The sequence below is a fragment of the Thalia democratica genome, chromosome 8 (assembly GCF_965202585.1).
Source record: "Thalia democratica chromosome 8, ktThaDemo2.hap1.1, whole genome shotgun sequence".
NCBI lineage: Eukaryota > Metazoa > Chordata > Thaliacea > Salpida > Salpidae > Thalia > Thalia democratica.
The window spans coordinates 29,848,339-29,866,462 of NC_139172.1; the positions used below are offsets into that span (position 1 = coordinate 29,848,339).

At 29.0% G+C, this 18,124-nt stretch overlaps 1 protein-coding gene across 2 annotated transcripts in view; it reads right to left on the reverse strand.

Moving 5' to 3' along the window:
- Positions 1-10,995: 10,995 nt before the first annotated feature.
- The window catches only part of LOC145841952 (protein turtle homolog B-like), a 33,748-nt gene continuing 26,619 nt past the window's right edge, over positions 10,996-18,124 (reverse strand). The window contains exons 18-24 of one of the 2 annotated variants that reach the window (XM_082949265.1): positions 16,585-16,661; positions 15,033-15,149; positions 13,585-14,511; positions 12,978-13,293; positions 12,434-12,620; positions 11,623-11,693; positions 10,996-11,198 (exon numbers count right to left, since the gene is read on the reverse strand). In XM_082949265.1, coding sequence (XP_082805391.1) covers positions 11,138-11,198; positions 11,623-11,693; positions 12,434-12,620; positions 12,978-13,293; positions 13,585-14,511; positions 15,033-15,149; positions 16,585-16,661 — 1,756 coding nt within the window. In that variant the 3' untranslated portion in view covers positions 10,996-11,137. Of the gene's footprint in view, positions 11,199-11,622; positions 11,694-12,433; positions 12,621-12,977; positions 13,294-13,584; positions 14,512-15,032; positions 15,150-16,584; positions 16,662-18,124 lie in introns of those variants that run through there. The other variant, XM_082949266.1, reaches the window with a different exon arrangement.

Here is an 18,124-nt window from a genome sequence, read left to right on the forward strand (position 1 = left end):
AACGTCATGTCCAGGACAATAATAATAATAGAAGTTTTAACACTTTAAAACATCAGTAAAAACTTGATAAACTTTATACCGTGTTGGTAATGTTTTATTATTATTTCTATTTTAATATTGAGAAAGTTATACAAGTTTCATCTAAATTCTTAAAGGACAAAATGATTAATAGTTGCAACTTAAATAAAAATCAAAATATAAAAAAAAATTTATATATGTTTAATATGTTGCCAAATATGTTCTTACAAATATTTTACCCATATACCAATAACTTGAAAAATTAAACTAATATAAAATATTTTAAGCAAATAATGCTGAAATAAAATTATCTTAGATTTTAAAGACAAAAAATCAAAGTATTATTCATTTTTTTTTTAGTTTCTAGCATGATTGCCAAATAAATGAGAGTAAAACGACGCATTGTTACTCAAGAATAAGTTTATAAAGACAAACATTTGTTCACTATTTAGAACTTTTTTGGTTAACCCTAGATTTTGGTGATAGTTTAAACATAAATTTTATTGTACTTTCTTTTTCTTACACTTTTAAATTGTTAAATGCAATGACAAAATTAACAGATTAACCTTATTTATTGTGAACTTTTTATAATGATTAACAGAGGTTTACAATTTTTTTATTACTTTGAAGGGAAAAGTAGTATTCAAAAGTTTTTATTAGTAAAAACGTGTTTGTTTCTGTAAAATGCTTTTAGATGCAACACACAGTCATACATACATCACAAGTTCAATATGTAGTTGTTGAAGAAAAACTCCTTGTGTTTAAAATATTTATTCACTCTAAAAATCTGAAACGTTATATTAAACTAAACCTAAATATAAATGAAACTAAACGATATATTAAGCTAAACACACATACTTCATTTAAACATTGATACACAACAAAATGACCTACAGTTCAATCATTCTAAAGTTGTAATAAACTACTTGCGATACTTGATCAAAAAAAAAAAGTGAAACTTAACTTACTTGAATTAAAAAAAGAGTATACAAGCATTTAAATAACCATACTTTTACAATTAAGTTTAAACCCATATACAACTTTACTTTCTAATAGCCAAACTGCTATGGTAATATATAATTACAAACTTTGATGACTCTAGAAACGTAATATTAATCTTTTAAATATTGTAAATACAACCACAAAGTATAACTTTTTTTTATGATGTATGTGTTATGAAAAGTATAGTACAACTTTTTATTTCTTAAAGTTTTAGATACTGTAAAAGTTTGTTTCATTATAAAGCTAAATTTGTCAGTAAATGTTATCAATTATTTTTATTTTGTTAAATGTAAGCTTTTTATTGGGTAAAAATGAAACAATTCGTAGTAATTATGTTTAGACTTACAGCTTAAACTGGTATTATAGTTATAAACTTTGAAAAATATTATAATAAAATGACTGTAATGAGGGTTTAGCGATATTAAGTATGAGTTTTTTTGTAATTTTTTCTATCAAAGAGAAGTAAAAATAAATGGTTAATAAAAAGGGTAAACATAGAATATACAAAAGCAACAATAGTTAAAACATGGTAACTAAAAAATGTTTTTTTAGGAAATAACAAGTATAGTGTCTTAAGATCTTTATCAGTTATTATTTAAAAACTTAACTAAATGGTATGTTATATGCCTACTTTTTTTCAAAGAAAAACAAACTTTACTCTTTTTTAACTGATTTAATTACTTTTAAAATAATTAAATGTAAAAGTTTTATTTCCAACTAATCTTAAGTAGTGTAGTTGAAAAAAAAAACATACTCAACAATAAGTAAAATAAATGATTTCGATGTAAAATATGTTTAAAAAAAAACAACGTTATAATAAATACTATTATGTTTTAGTCGATATGTATGATTAAGACTTTTAGCTCAGAAATTGCACAGATGTTTCAAAAAAAAAAAACTAAAAACTAAAACTACATTAATATTTTTAACTTAGTCAAAGTAGCCTTTCAAAATTAGTGTGTGAACTTCTTAATACAGAGTATAAAATTAATGAACTAAAAACCTATACTACAAACAAATAAATATTTTTATGAAAAAATACAAACTTTATCAAACAATTTATGATTAACTTTATAAAGAATGACTTCCTATTGATTGGAGCATCGGCTAAGCTAAGGACATGCTTCACACAAAATACAGGGAGCCGCTCAGCTCCCACGCGATCAAATCCGAGAATCGCTTACCGACCAAGGGTAAGGGTTAGGGGCAACAGTGATAGTAAAAAAACGAAATAAAAAATAAAATAAAAAGTAATTGAATTAAGAAAATTAAAATAATTTTTGGGTGAAAGTTGTGTGCAGGTGGGAATTGTGCTATTGCGAGTTGTCAGTATACCCAAATTACATCATCTGCAACGTTTAAAACTTTAAAAATTCAAACAAACAGGATTTAAAATAGTTTTTAAGGCAAGCAAACAAAAATCACTGGGTGCATCCTAGAAACATCCTAGAAACCTATTTAACTGAAAGGGCGTTTTACGGTTTATAACTCACAATACGGTTTATAACGACAGTAGAAGTTGAAGCTATATTTCTTATAAAAGAGTAAAGAACTTTGAAAAAAAAATATTTCCTTTTAAAATATTTGCTGAGCCTTTTTAATTTTTTTTAAGTAATTAAATTAGAGGTCTTATACATATGTTTATGGGAGCCGTTCATTTCCCACCCACGCTCAATTCCAACCCGCGATAAATTTCAACCCAAGCATAATTCCAACCCGCATAATTGCGACGCGATCAAATCTGAGAATCGCTTACCGATCAAGGGTAAGGGTTAGGGGTGACAGTAAAAATAAATTAAATAATAAATAAAAATTAAACATATTAAAAAATAAAGGAATAAATAAAGAAAATTAAAAAAAAATGAGTGCGAATTGTGATCGGGTGGGAAATGATCGCGGGTGGGAATTGTCAGTACACCTATTTTTATGTACAGCAAAAGAAAGGTCTTAGGCGTATTTAAGGGTAGCTTTGAAAGTTACGTTAGATATCACGGGAAAGTATCTTGCGCACAGTAGATTTTTGATAGATTTTATTTAAGGGGGCCATTGCTTTTTTAATGTTTTTAAAGGTGGCATTATGGGAAACTTTCATCTACGTAAACTTTTTCTACTGTTTGAACACCGTTTATTTTTTCATGCTTACTTAATCTGAGTTAAACGTCATGTTTTGTTTATTGATTGCTTGTACTTTTCTTAAAAAAACTAAGTTTATAATGTTAAAAATAGTTCTTAATCAGCTGAAACTAGTCAAAATGGGTAAGTGTTGTGTAACTCAACAGAACTTTTTTTTTGTATTTTTTATTGAAGTTAATAATAAAAACGATATTATATTTTAACTTAAAAGTATCATTATATAGCTAAATAAAAATGAGAATTTTAGGTGAAATACCTTCTTAGTTTGAATATTAGTACACATTAGTGTATATTAGGTATATTATATGTGTAAATTTTAAGTGCAATTTTACTTTTCAACATTTTTCAAAACTTTAAAAGAATAAACTTTACATAAAAGAATTTAACAAGTTTTTGAACAAAATATCAATTTTATCTAGTTTTTATTTACGTATAATTATCGGCCCTTGAATATTTTACAAAATCTTAATTTTTTACGAGCTAATCAATACCCATGAAAACTCTTTTATAACTACAAAATAGTTCAAAAGCAATGTAATTAAAAGTTTTAAAAGAGTTTGTACAATGCCTTCCACCAAAAAATTTAAGTTTTTTTTTTTATTATCAAATTTAAAGTTGATTTAGTTAAACACTTATTTTCTGCTTTGGTTGCAGTTATTGCTTTTTATTTTTTGCACTTATTATGATTAGGTACATTTTATATAAAGAATTAGTTTTCTGTAACTTTAAAAACGTTATTTTATATATACTTAACTTTTATTACAAGAAGTTGTACAATTTCAAACGTTGAAAAGTTTAAACTCGACGGTTTTAAGAAGATTTGCAAAGCTATAAAAGCTTTAAGTGCATGAAAGTGGTTTTGTGACGTACTCATGCAAAATAATTCTCTACTCCTTTCTTAATCTATTCAAAAAGCTCTTTAAATTTTTTAGATTCTGAAACTTCATCGGTGCATTTTTTAGTCCAAAATTTTTAAAACATGCTGGAGCATGTTAATTTGCAACTTAAATTATTTAAAATAAACTTAAACGTTTAAACTTTATTTGCAAAATAAGCTCGGTAGGTGTGTGATAAATTTTTACAAAATAACTGAGTTTAAAAACTACTTAATCATAGAGATTAAGTGACTTTAAAATGATAAACTTTTATTTCAGCAGCAGTAACACAAGCATGTTTGTTAAAATTATTTGGGAATTACAATACTTTTTAGACATGTTATAATTATAAACAAACTGTAAAGGCATAAACAATTTATGGTTTTGATATACTTTTTCTACGCTTAGCGATCAATTAATTTTGGTAAAGGTTGCTAATTCTAAGTGTTAATATTGGTAAACTTTGCTACAAATTTACAACAAGTAAAACTTTTCACTATTTTTTTATTAAACTTTATGTGTATTACGCCGTTTTAATGCGGAACAGCTCATCAGACACAAAAATTCTGTAAAACAAAACACAGAGCGATTAACTAAAACAAAAATAGAAATAAAAACATAAGCAAGCACTATTGTTTTGTTAATAAAAATAAGACATGGGTAAGCATTAATATTTAGTTAGCTTAAGTTATTTTTAAAGTGGTGTATTATGCATAATCTTTTATAATTAGCATAAAATTAAAATTAAAGTTAATGTTAATACTAACCTTTTTTTAGTTTTATTGGTATAAAAAGTGCAAACTTTAAATTCATTTGAGTACACTTGGTTAAAGTTTACTATGTTTCCTTATATATATTCTTTGCTTTAAATTGATAGGCATAAAATAAGTCTGATTTCAAATCGTTTCACGTAAAAACTTGAGTTTTTATAGCTATGATAGCTTTTAGATATAAGCTTCTCACAAATTGTTATCACTAATTCGTTAATGATCAAACTTCAAAGTAACTAAACAAAAAAAAATTATACCGTTAATCATATTTACAAGTCCTTTACAATGTTAGTCTAAATTATGTCTTTCTTCATTCCAGAAAAAATAAAGCAAAACTAATGTGGTCTTTTTTACAAATGTTTTATCACGAGCACTTTTTTATCACTAGTTGCCAGAAACCTGAAGTGTTTTGAGCTCTCCAAATCTTTTAAAAGTTAAAATTCAGATATAATTGAATTTCATTAGATATTTTTTCTTCTGTTAAAAAAAAGTTATGAAAGGCTAGTTGCTTACTGTTATTACCGTATATTTTATAAGTTCATGGAGCGACGAAAAAAAAGCAGTCAAAAATTGGACCTGGAGTACGAAAATACCTTTGGGTTATCGAGTCATACAACAGGATACATTTTAATGTTTTGTCCAGCCTTGTCGTTTTATTTGTTCTAAAATATGTAAGAAATACATTCGTTTGAAAAGTGTATTAGTTTTAAAGTTTTACAAAAACTTAATACAGCCTTTACAATTTTATTTTTACAAATAATTAAATGTTTAACAAAATTAAATACCAGTAAAACCAACTGAACACCACAGTTTAAAAAAAGCAATCAAGCAGGTTCAAACTTCAAGTTAAAGAAAATAGCATCGTTACGTGACCATGCAGAAAACTTAATTACTTTCTGGTTCATTAAATCTCAGGACGAAAACAAATCTTGAACCTTTGGAACCTGCGGTGCATTTTGTAACCCAAAGATCGTTCTGTTTAAAACATCCTGAGGCGCACGTAATAAAGGTGCTTGTTGTGTAGTTAGTTGAATATACACTTTGATTATTAGTACTTGCTAAGAAATTACGACATTTTAGAGTTTCAAAGATTTCGAACGAATGACATAGTTTGACACACTCATTAATAAATCATCTTAACTGACTTTGAAATTAATTATTGTTTCTTATCAAAGTAGCAACAAAAGCATAGTTTATTAAGTCTTATAGGTCAGTTTAGGTTCATAAGTAAGATCATGGTCTTCATCTTTTCAAAAAGCTGTGCACAATAAATAACTAAAACTAACTTCTTTACACACTAGATCATAAAAGATATAAATCATTACTGAAGAACGTTATTTTTTAATGTTTTCAGTGTGTTGATACGGATATAAAATTTTAAGACCTTTTACTTTATATAAAAAGTAGATTTTTTACTAGTATTTTTACTGAATAAAAATATTATTGTTTAGAAAAGAAAATATTGTTAGGTAATTAAAAATTTGCATTTTTTTAGCAACCACATTAAGCTAGATAATTTTAATATAACTATTCAAAAGTGTTTGTTTACAAAAGATCCTAGCAAAACAAGTTCACTGGAATATATAATAACAACAAACTATTATATTTTGTTCATTACGATCATTGTAATAAAGAATGGATACTGTATATTATTATTATTTTTACTATACTTTTTTTAAGTACTGTATGCACTTTAAAACTTGATTTAAACCATTTATCTTTAATATTTATTGCTAAAAGTGATAACTAAAACACGTTTAATTATCAAAAGATAACTAGATAAAAGTAGAATTATAGTATAATGCTTCGATGAGTAAACAAAAAATAAAGCTTAACTAGTTTAATAATACTATTTCGATAAATATATCTAATTAAAAAAAAACACATTTAGATAAGTTAAAAAAGTTTTGTGCTTTCAAAATTTGACACCTAACTTTTTTTCTTAACCTGTATTTATGTAAATTCTTGTATTAAATTAACTTATAATATCCAAGCTTAACTTTTGATAAAGATATTTCAAGTATTTTTATGTTTATCAAATGTAAAAATGACTGTTTTTATAAGCAAATACTTTGTAGATTTACGGCGTTTCGCTGCTCCGTTCATGTTTTATGATTAGTCAATAAAGTACTCGTGTACAAAACCGATTGTTTTTGTTATCTGTTCGACTTTTCTTGACCTCTAGGATTTAATGCGTTATTACCTTATACCTCGTACATCAAATTTAAAACGCTTAAATATTAGAAATAAATTTCAACTGCTTCTTATGCACAGTTTATATTTTGAATTGTGGAGTTTATCAAAAACGATTATATTTACAAGTCATATGCGAACACATAATAGATTAATGTTGTATTTAATAGTTAGAGACAGTAGTATTCTAGTTTAAAAGTATCAGATTTATAATAACTCATTGCAAAACTCAAAAGAAGTAAAGAGTGAATACTTATGATGTATAGTTGTATAACAAGCTAACTTGACGGCTAATAGTTTGTAAAACATAAAAATCGTTAAATTAGGAGCTTTAGAATAATCCAAAATATCAATGAATTGGTAAAATGTCAAATGTTAGGTGCAAAGCAAAAATACTACATTATTACTGCTAAAGTACTGCTGTAGAAAATGAGTTTAAAAGCTATTTTTTCAAAGTGTTTTTTGTGTGGTAATTGCACTCATATAAACAGTCGGAGTACATAATATAAAACAACGAATAAATTTATAACTATTAACCATAGCTAGGAACAAATCGTTATTGTTACATGCGTTTAAGCATGTTTTAAAGTTTAAAAACGCGCCAATGCGTTTTCAACAAATGATGGATAATTGAGTAAAAGTTGTTACGAATTTAAACAAATCAGCGAGTTCTTTTGTGGCAATTAGCAATGTTACGTCACAACATGTTTAAAATGTATTTCAAATCGTGAAAAATTCAAACAACGTTTCTTGCAAATATTTAGATTAATTTGTTTTACTAGTTTTTATCGATTTTAAGTATAATTGAATAGTTACACGTTTATAATACACAAAAATAAATATTAAGCCTTAAATCAAACTGCTTTTAATGCATTTAAATCTCATGTGAAAGAATGCAGACACATTATGTTAACCAGCAAGCAAGTATTTAGTTTAAATGATCATCCATTTAAGTTTTACTCTTTAGCTGATTGCTTAAATACGTTTATATACATTCAAAAGTTTTGTACATTTAAAAAAAGTATGCTTCAAAACCTAGATCTTTGTATAAGTTAATTATAATAAGGAAAAGTAGTTATTGATCGTTTCTAATTATTGAAACCATGTATTACATTCAAGTTTTATTTTGCAAGAAGTTACTTTTTAATATTTGTTTGTTAGCTTTGAAACTTTTAGTTTATGTTTGGTCTTAACGAACTGTTAAAAGTATAGATAGAATAATAATAAAAAAACTTAGAAATATTTTTTTGATATTAATTACCGTGTAAACACTTTTTAAAAGTTTGTTTTAAAACTTTAAAACTTAAGTAAGTTTATTTTAAAAAGTTTTTCTTTTCTGGTACAGAAATTATTTTAGAATTTAAAATAAGAAGTAATAATGAGTTTCTTACAAGCTAATGCTAAATTATGAATAGTCTTACAACGCGAAAAAAATTACAAATAGTTTTATTCTATAACTTTACTATTTATTGTTAAGTAAGTTTAAGGTTTTATTAAAAATACTTTAAAATCTTTAACAAATCAGCACATATAACTTTTATTGTAATTTACATAGCATATACGGTTGAAATATATTAATACATACTTTTAAGCATAGTAAAAAATATTAACATTAAAGTTAAACTTGTTACTTGGAACAAATTTTTGCTTGGAGGGTTGTATCTGGCCCACAGTCCGCAATTAACCGACTCCTGCTACAGTCAAGTTGTTAAAAAAAGCTATATATATTTTAATATAATCCTGGACAAGACATTAAAAGGTATCCGTGGTGTGCAGCTCGATAACCGAAAGGTTTTTTCGTGCACCAAGTCTTAGGACAAAATATTTTGAGCGATTTTTTTTTGTCGTTCAATAAACAATATATATTTTGAATTAGTATATATAGTATATTAATTCAAAGTATAAAAAAACAAGTCATCATCTTATTCATAGTACATGTTATAGATATTTTAAACGGTTAAAAATTATTAGCCGTTATTATAAATAGTTTAAAAAATAAAACTCAAAATTTTTAAGAGTTTTACGATTGATTTTACAGTAACATAAATATGAGTTATTGTTAGCTCTAATGGAAAACTAAATAAAAACCGAAATTTGGTCGTTGAGTGTAGAAAGAAAAGTTGGCATAAAACACATGCTGACTGTGCTGGAAATTAAATTTTTAGTAGTTTTGAAAATTTTAATTAAACGTTTGAGCTCCCACCCGATAAGAGACACCTTCTTGATTCCAAGAAAAAGTTCCTACCTTAAGTAAAATACGTACCTTACAGTTTTAAAACAACTTTTACTCTCTTCAATGCCAACAGTAGCTAGCACCTTCTTATATATGATAAATGTAAAAACAATTCCGCCTTAAACAACTTAACATGACTTTTTCATAAAACAATCGAGTTGCATTTCAGTTCAATGAAAAGTAGTAAATTAATCTTTTTCACGTTCATATTTGTGTGTTTACTTAAATATGATTAACAAAATTAAATAACCTTTACCTCCCACATTTTTGCAATTTAATGCGCAATTTGCGCGTGCGCGTACCCCTCAAAGTGCGTACCTTATCGGGATACGTCTGTTTTACTGGGACACGTTTAAAATCCACCCGCGATCAAAATCCACCCAGTCAAATTCGAGAACCGTTTACCGATCGAAGGTAAGGGTTAGGGGTAACAGTGAAAGTGAAAAAAAAACTAATAAAATAAATCAATAAAAAAAAATTGGGTAGATTTTGAACGCAGGTGGATTTGATAGTATACCTTTTTACTTAAAGAAGTTCTTAAATTTTTAACGTTGTATAAATGTAAAAGTGACTGGAACTACATTCTTATGTAATTGAAACATAAAAGTTTGCACAGACAAAACACGATGCTTATAAAAAAATCAAGCCCCACAAACAATACTGTTCTACGTTAGTTACGTCACAATTGATTAAAAACTAACTAGTAGACTTTTTTTATTGTTAATTGCGTTTTTATGGTTGAGATTAGGCAGGAATATCTTTTAATCAGCAGTTAGTTATGTTGTTATGCATTTATTAAACGCATGCTTTTAACTCTGCAACTAACGCATGGAGTTTTGAAAAGTTATAAAAGCTTGTATCAAACTTTAATTACGTCAAGTACAATTGATGAGGTATAAGAAGGAAAAAAAAAACTTTTAAATTAACAACCAATTTATTTTTCAAGTTGAATTGTCAGGAGTCCTTCTGCTTTCGTTTAAATTTTAAACTAGGGCTTTAAAAAACAACTATCAGGCCACAAGTATTCAAAATATTTGGAAAACATTGAACTTTTGTGTTCTTGTTTACAATGTTGCGGCAGATAGCTTTCACCATAACAAATGGAATTTCCGATTGTTTACATTATTTTGTTTGTTTGCTCAAAACTCGTAGCAGTTGTTTGAGTTGCGAAAGTTCTCACTGGGGAGTTTATTTAAACTGTTTTTCAAAACAGCACGCTGAAATACGCATTGAAAATGATAGTTACAGATAAAAATAACTAGTTGGTCAAAAACACTTTGCTAATTGAGCGAAATTTTTTTCAAAACAACAAGTTTAAAGTTCTAGAAAACCGTCAAAATAGCTTAAGAGGTAAACAAGTTTTTTTTAAGGTTTAGAAAGTTAATGAAAAATTGTTATTAAATAGACAACGCATTTAAACATTGACTATTTTATAAACATTTTATAGGTAGTTGAAAATACAACAAGTATTATTAGTAGTTTGTTTACTCAAGATATAAAAATTATTAAATTTTGAATCATACAAACTATAAAATGTAAGCTATTTCTTGAAACTGTTTTCAGTCTTGACTTAATTGTACGACTTTTATACTATATTCACAACAAAACTACTTTAGTTTATATTTCATTAGTAGCACACTTAAAAAAATTAATGCTTAACCTATTCACAGTGTAATAGTTATCATTTAAAAAAGTTTATCCTCTGTTTATAACAAAGCATACAAATACTAGCTTTAAAGTTTTTATTCAAAAAAACAAATAAAACTTGGTGGACTTATAAGTTTATTCGACGAGAAAAAAACAAATATCTAACTTTGAAAAAAAATAGCAGACATGAAACAAAATAAGTCACAAAAACAACGAGATGGGATGATTATCAACAAAAAAAAATCTATTTTAATTCTCACATGTTGTTAACTCTGGACGTTCGGTGTGTATATCAACTGGCGGTACTTTTCTGTTGGGTCGGCACATCTGTGATGAAATTAAATATATTGGTTTGTTTTAAAATAATATGTAAAATGCATAAAAATTGGTGATTTTAGGCTTTTATTTTTAAAGAGGCTTAGTTTAAGGATTTAGTTAAAAAAATCAAAACAACTTTACGTTGCGATTGTAAGCTTTCTGTGTATATTAAAAATGAAAAATTAAACTAGTTATGTTCCATTATTAAAAAACTGCATAGAAAAATGAACTACTAATTTTATGTTTTTAGTAAAATATAAATAGCTACAGTAGTTTGTGCGTATCGCTAATTTGTAAAGCAGTAAAAATTAAAACAAAAAGTTAAACTTTTGATATGTAGTGCTACATACAGAAACCATGTAGTCTATACAAACTTGGCATAAAAAAGTTCTTAATTTCTACTAAAATTCAGTATAAGTTTAAAATAACTAACTGAGTATCCAAGCGACTTGTAGAATAAGAGCAGTCTTCTAAGAAATCTTGAGCAATAAATCGGGAGTTATTCTAGATAAAAAAATGTTTATTTGTTTTGCTTACTGAAACACTTTGTTTATTTTTGTTTTTAGTTATAGGAGTTAATCTGCAACAAAATCATTTTAAACTAAACTATTTTTTTGAACTAAACTACTAGCGTGGTAAGAAGTTAAAAAGTTATAAACTGTATAGTGCTGATAAACAGAATTTTTAATAGCGGCTTTTGTTTGAAAAAGATGTTATTTTTGTAAAAGTTTCTCAAATGAGAAAACGATTAGCCTCCAGTTAAAACAAACAAAACGGCACTTTAATGGCGTTGTTTTGAATAGTTAATGGAAAAATTCTTGTTGGTTGAAAACTAATTAGGTTAGTGTATATATAGTTTTGAATTAAAAATATTATTTTTGAATTTATGTTACCTGTTCACATAAATATATAACTTGTATTTGTTTATAAACTAAAAAACTGACGACGCAATTTTTATAGTTGTGGTTTTATTTATATTATTTACAAAAAAAAAGGTTAAAAAAAAGAGTTAACAAGATAAACAATGACATGTTTTCAGGAAAGGTTTTAAAAAAACCATTACTTGTTGAAAGTTAATCAAAAGTTTTCAAATTTAAATTCATTACAAGTTTATTCAACAATAAGATTATTTTGTTTCAACTAAACAAGGCTCTTCAGAGCTTATAAGCTACAATAAAAAACATTGAGAACTTTAATTCATATAGTTTTTAAACTTATGTAATTTTGTTTCAAAAACTACTAACGTTGGGGTTTATGACGTCACTGTTCTGGTACGAGCTCAAAACGTCATATTTTAACGAGGGGTCTGTGGGGAGTTGGTATTTCATTGTTGGGTCGATTGTCATAGCAACCATGGGGTCGTATTTTACTGCGGGGTCCAGCGTGTCCCATTCATATTTGTCGTCTACAGAGGAGTTGGTGTCTTTTTTACTGCAGAGTTAAAAAAAGTATATGATCAAGTTGTTTTTTTTAAATTTTATTACTACTTTAAATAAATTTTGTAGTAACAGATTGTTTTTAAGAAACTCTAGAATTAAGTATGGTTTGTTATAAACAACTCTAATTAATTCAAATTTTTGTTAGACTAAATTCATATAAAACATTTCTATCTTTAATTTTTATACTTTTTGGTTAAAAAAAAAGAAGATATCAAAAAATTACAAGATAAAGTTTTTTAGTTAGTTTGAAACACTCAGCCATCACCCAAAAACTAGTGCTAGTGCGAGCAAAAAAAAAAAACCACAACAAAGCAAGCAAAAAACAATAAATATAAAACACCACCACCACCTTGATTCCGGGTTCCCGCCACCGCTTGATGGGGCGCCAGAGGAAACTTTTACAGGGTCCAAGTCCGTCTGCCGCCACCTGTCGCCATGACCACCGACGACTTGACCCCTCGTCTCCATGGACTTGCGGTCGTAGGTGTAGTAGTGGTGCTGATGCAAGGTGTTTCCCCTCGGTCGCACCGTCGTCTGGTAGCCGTGGTTGTCGTGGTAACGGACGGTAGCGGTTGCCATGGAACGCAGCTGGGCGGAGGTGTTGGAGGAGTTCCTGCTCTCGTATCCGCTGGATGGAAGGGAGGATTCCATTCGGAGTGCGTCACCTAGTGTGTGAGGTGAAAATTATCGAAAGCTCACCCAGTAAGTGCAACAAAAGAAAAAAACTTTTGTTAAGCTTGTTTGAAATTAAATTGTGTGTAATTTAATCCAAAATCACGATTAATTAGTTTACAGAAAAAAATCTTAAACGTTTAAATTTATTACAAGACCGACACAAATTCACTGAAAATAAAAAAAATAGCGAGTGCACCTTTAATTACTGCAGTTTTTGATAAACGAAACCATGCAAAGTCTGCCAGCAACCAAAATAAATATTTAATATAATCTCAACTCACCGCTGTTTTTACTCAAGTTCTTCCTTCCCTCCGAAGAGCCTTCAGAGCTTTTCTCGAGGTCTTTCTGATTAGGGATTTCCCCCGACAGCAGGTCGTCACCCGACTTGGACTTGTTCATCAGTGATGTCACAGTTTGCTGCTTGGACGGCGACAGCTGCGGGTTGGACCGGAACTGCAGCGACAGAGATGACGTCATCCCCCTCTTCGGGTGTTCCTGTTGCTGGTGGGGAGATGCTGGCCGCAGGTGCTGGTTGCCAAGGTAACCTTGCATCTGGGGTCCGAGGTAATTTTGTGGGGCGAGTTGCGACGCAGCCCTGTTTCGACGGTGTTCCATGGGAACCTGGACGGTGTTGGCAGGGTAATTCCTGAAGGAGGGCTGCCGTGACCACGTGCCATAAGGGTTGAACCCCTGCTGAGGGTTGCCTAGCAACTGGTGGTTGTAGCCGTAGTGGTGGGGCTGGGGCGTCTGCAGGTCCCTCTGGTGGTAGCCGTCGACGTCCTTCAGCGTAACATAGCGCATCGCAAAAGAGTCTGCCGCCAGCTGGCGCTCTTGCCCCCACCTCGATATCCCCTGGTTGCCTGGCAACGCGCTCCTGGTCGTCATGGCCCTCGAAGGCGCCCTCTCTCGGATGCATCTGACCTCGACGTTGCTCCTGCCGCAGTCAATCTCGTACACCTCGTCCTCCTCATCTTCTTGAGGGACTTCCCCGATTTCCTCAGGTATTCCCCGTTCGTGATACACTTGCTGCTGTGTGATTTCCCGGTTGCCGAGGTAACACTCGCTGAGGGGCCTCCTGTTGCTATGTGGGTTGCTACTTTCTTGTTGCTGGGGAGGGATGTTGTGGACCAATGTGGAGTGGCGGCGGATTATCTGCTGGGAGGAGTTCTTGGAAGAGGGACTTCCCCCCGCCGCTGGTGTTCGGCTCTCTGGTGGAATAGGTATTAGAAATTAAAATCAAAATGTACACTTATCAAAACTGGGCTTTTTTATAACTAATTAAGCAATAGTATTCCAACTTAAAGACGTAATATAAAAGTTATCTAGACCAAATTATTACCTGGTTAAAAGATGTTTAAGTTGATAGTTAAAATTAACGTTTTTATAGCTTATCTTATTTTGCTAAACACCTGGCAATATTAAACTGAGTATAAACTTTTATTGACTTTTCGCATTTGAAATTTATTCATTTTTGACGTGTAAGTTTACTAAGTTCAAACTTATAAATTCAAAAGGATAATTTTTAAAAGTTTTATACACCTTCAACTCTGCTGTAAAACTTTTGTGCAATAAAAATTTATTGCAAAGTTGTTCTAACCGAACTAATTATACAACTTTGACATTTTGTTAACAGTTACTTGAACTGACATAAACTTTAAAGACTATTACTGATCATTAACATTGAAAGAATATCTAAGATCACCAGTTAAAATTTCTACCAATTGAAAACCTTTTCTGGTTCTGTTGAGGGGTTTTCCCTCTTTGTTCCTCCAGCTGAACTTCCTCTTCAGCCTGGTGAGCCCTCCCTTCTTCTTCCTCACCACCACCTCATCGCTTCCCTCCACCCCTATGAACGTTTAATGTGACGTCACAAACATTTAGTTTGTAATAACAGCATTTGTTTCAACATGTTTCATTCATTTAATAGAACCTTTTTTAGTGATGTCAGCACGCAAAAATTCATGTTTTTTTTAAACTATTGTACTTATATTAATTTTTCGCAAAACGGTTTTTTTAACAAAAAAATATTTAGTTTATCAAAATAGATTAAGTTACTGTGGGTTTTGCAAAAAACTCAAAAAGTTAATTGACTATTTGGAAATTTGTTCAATAGAAATTTATCATAAAGGCCCAATATGTAATCCTTATGACGGTAATTGTGAAACAAAAGCCGAAAAAGTATTATAAAAACTGTAATGTAATACATGTGTATTTTAAAGTCAGAAGGTTTCTTGGATAATATTTATAAAAAGAACTTGTAAAATTTAATGCACAAATAATCGACATATTGACCTATAAATTAGGTTAATTCGCTATGAACAACAAAGCTCAGAATAATTAAGGAAAACATTCATGATCACTAATTTATTTTCATAACAGACTTTTAAAATATCTTGAGTTTTGTTAGTTTTTCCATTAATTCGTACAATCTAATATGTTAATACTTCCTCAAACGAATTCAAACCGCTGCATATGTGTACGAGGGAGAGTTTTGCTTGTTGGCAGCAACAAACTTTGAGAACACAATTAAAGCCCGGCTACATGCCTCTACAGCGTTGATGAATTATAAATGAACATCTCGTTGAGCGACGCCGCCAACTAACTAGTAAATTTGGCACGGCAACCCCGCGACTTAATTATTGATCCATGTCTCGGTTGAATTTTTAAAGTATTTTTTGGTGGAATGACGTTGAAGCGACTTCAAAACGTTTAACGATCAGTTCGAGCAAGCGGTTATCGGTGCTTAGAGCTTGTTAGTGTGTCAGGAATGTGCGTTGCTTGTTAGGTTAGCTTGGAAGTTTGACAAGAAAGTGTGAGTTTAACATTAGACGTTTTGAGAAGGTAAAAACTTATGGATATTTATGCGTTCGTGTTACGAAGATACGCTATGTACTCGGAGTTACTTAAAGAAGGTATTTTTAGTTTGATTCAAGTCATGCTAAAACCGTATATTATAAGTGCTTACTTTTTGTACTCTTCGATTTTTAACTCTCATAACTTACTGAATAAATTTGTTAGAAAAATTGCAAAGCAGTAAAGGAACAACGAAAATGTAATGTAGTAGTTAATAAACAGTTAGTTTCTTCAAATTGAAAGTTATTGGTACGCTTCACTTGTGAAAAAACAATACCTTAGTTTTACAGTCGTGTTGCGGTAACTGTCACATGATTTTTCATTAAAGCGATTTAATTTAAATCTTGATAAGGTTAAAGTTTTGTTTTTCATGTGATTTTGATTAAAAACTTTACTTCAACTTGAAAACCATTAAAAGTTTAAAAAACCTGCCAATTCACGACTGTCGAAATCATCAACTGAATCCGCGGAGGCTTTTGAGCTTCTCTTCTTCAAGGCTACGAGGCTGTAAAAATGTATACCAGTTTTTACAACTAGTTCAGATTTAGAAATATTCAGTATAAAAAAAATCATACTTACATAACTAAACTTACTTTTTCAATTTGTTGAACGAAAAAGGCATTTAAAATGACGCTGAAGTTAAAAATACAAAATTTTTCACTAAAAACTGAATAGAAAATATATTGTTAAATTAACTTTAACAGCTAATCAAATCTACTATTCTTAATTAATCAATAACTTGAAACTAACTTGAAGTAAAAACTTAAAGTAATTTTTAGCTTAAACTACAATTTAAAAACATTGTTAAAACCAATACTCACACCTATTAAGCTACTTACTACTGAGTAAAGTGTTTTTAACAACTGCTTATTAGGCTTTTGAGAGCAACTTATATATTTGTTGCTGTATAAACAAATGCTAACACGAAAACTAATTACACGTTATTTGCGGTTTCTTAGTAATCAAACATTTTAGAGCTTGTTGGTAGTTAAACAAACAGAATTAAACGTGGCCACTGTTTATTCAAATACATTCTCTTTACAGAATTAACTCTAATAAACTTGTAGTTTATTCTAATAAATTGTTTAAAAAACTTCCAAGTATTAAAATTAAAAGCTTAATGTGAAATAAATTCTTGGTAAAGCTTGTTTTATATAGTTTTTTATTTATATTTATGTTATACTTTGCAACTATATTAATTTCTATTAACACTATTTTTTTTTTTTTAGACAGTACGAGTATTTATAACAAAACATTTGTTGTGTTTACTGTTTGAAGAAAGTAGAACACAAAGTTGTTATCTTTTGTCTAACAAGCTTAATTTAAACTCAAACACAAAGAATATCCGTATCAATAATTCTTTTTAGTCTGATTTTCCTTAGTTTCAATTAAATTCTTTGTTGTTGTAAGAGATTAAAAACAAAACAACTAATGTTCTTGTCCACCTTCAAACAAAACGAATTTAACTCAGAAATAATTAAATTAAATTCATGTCTTATGGTTAAAAACACGTAGCGTATGCAAATCGATTTGAAATTTTTCTTTTAAATTATTAATAGCTTTGTTGCCGTGGACTGCGTCTCTAAACAATAATAATCTCTGAGGACACTTCTTTGAATTTAATCATTTTTAACAGGATACAAAATTTAAACTTTTCGTTAGTCCAAAAAGAAAGAGAAAAAGTTCAAAAAGTCAATTTTAAACATAATTGAAATAAAAGTATGTCTGAAAACTTTTTTTTGAAATAACTGACCTATTTAATATTTTAATAAACTCGAGTAAACTTGGTTCCCTTATCAAAATATTCTTATTTGGCTTAATTATTTTTACTTCCATTATTTTCAGTTGAGTTTTGTAGGTTAAAAGTAATATTTTAAAACCACATACTTTATGATAAAAAGTTTCTTAACCATTTCGAACTTATTTGATAAAAATGAAAGAACTAAGCTATGTTTTTAAAAGGTACTT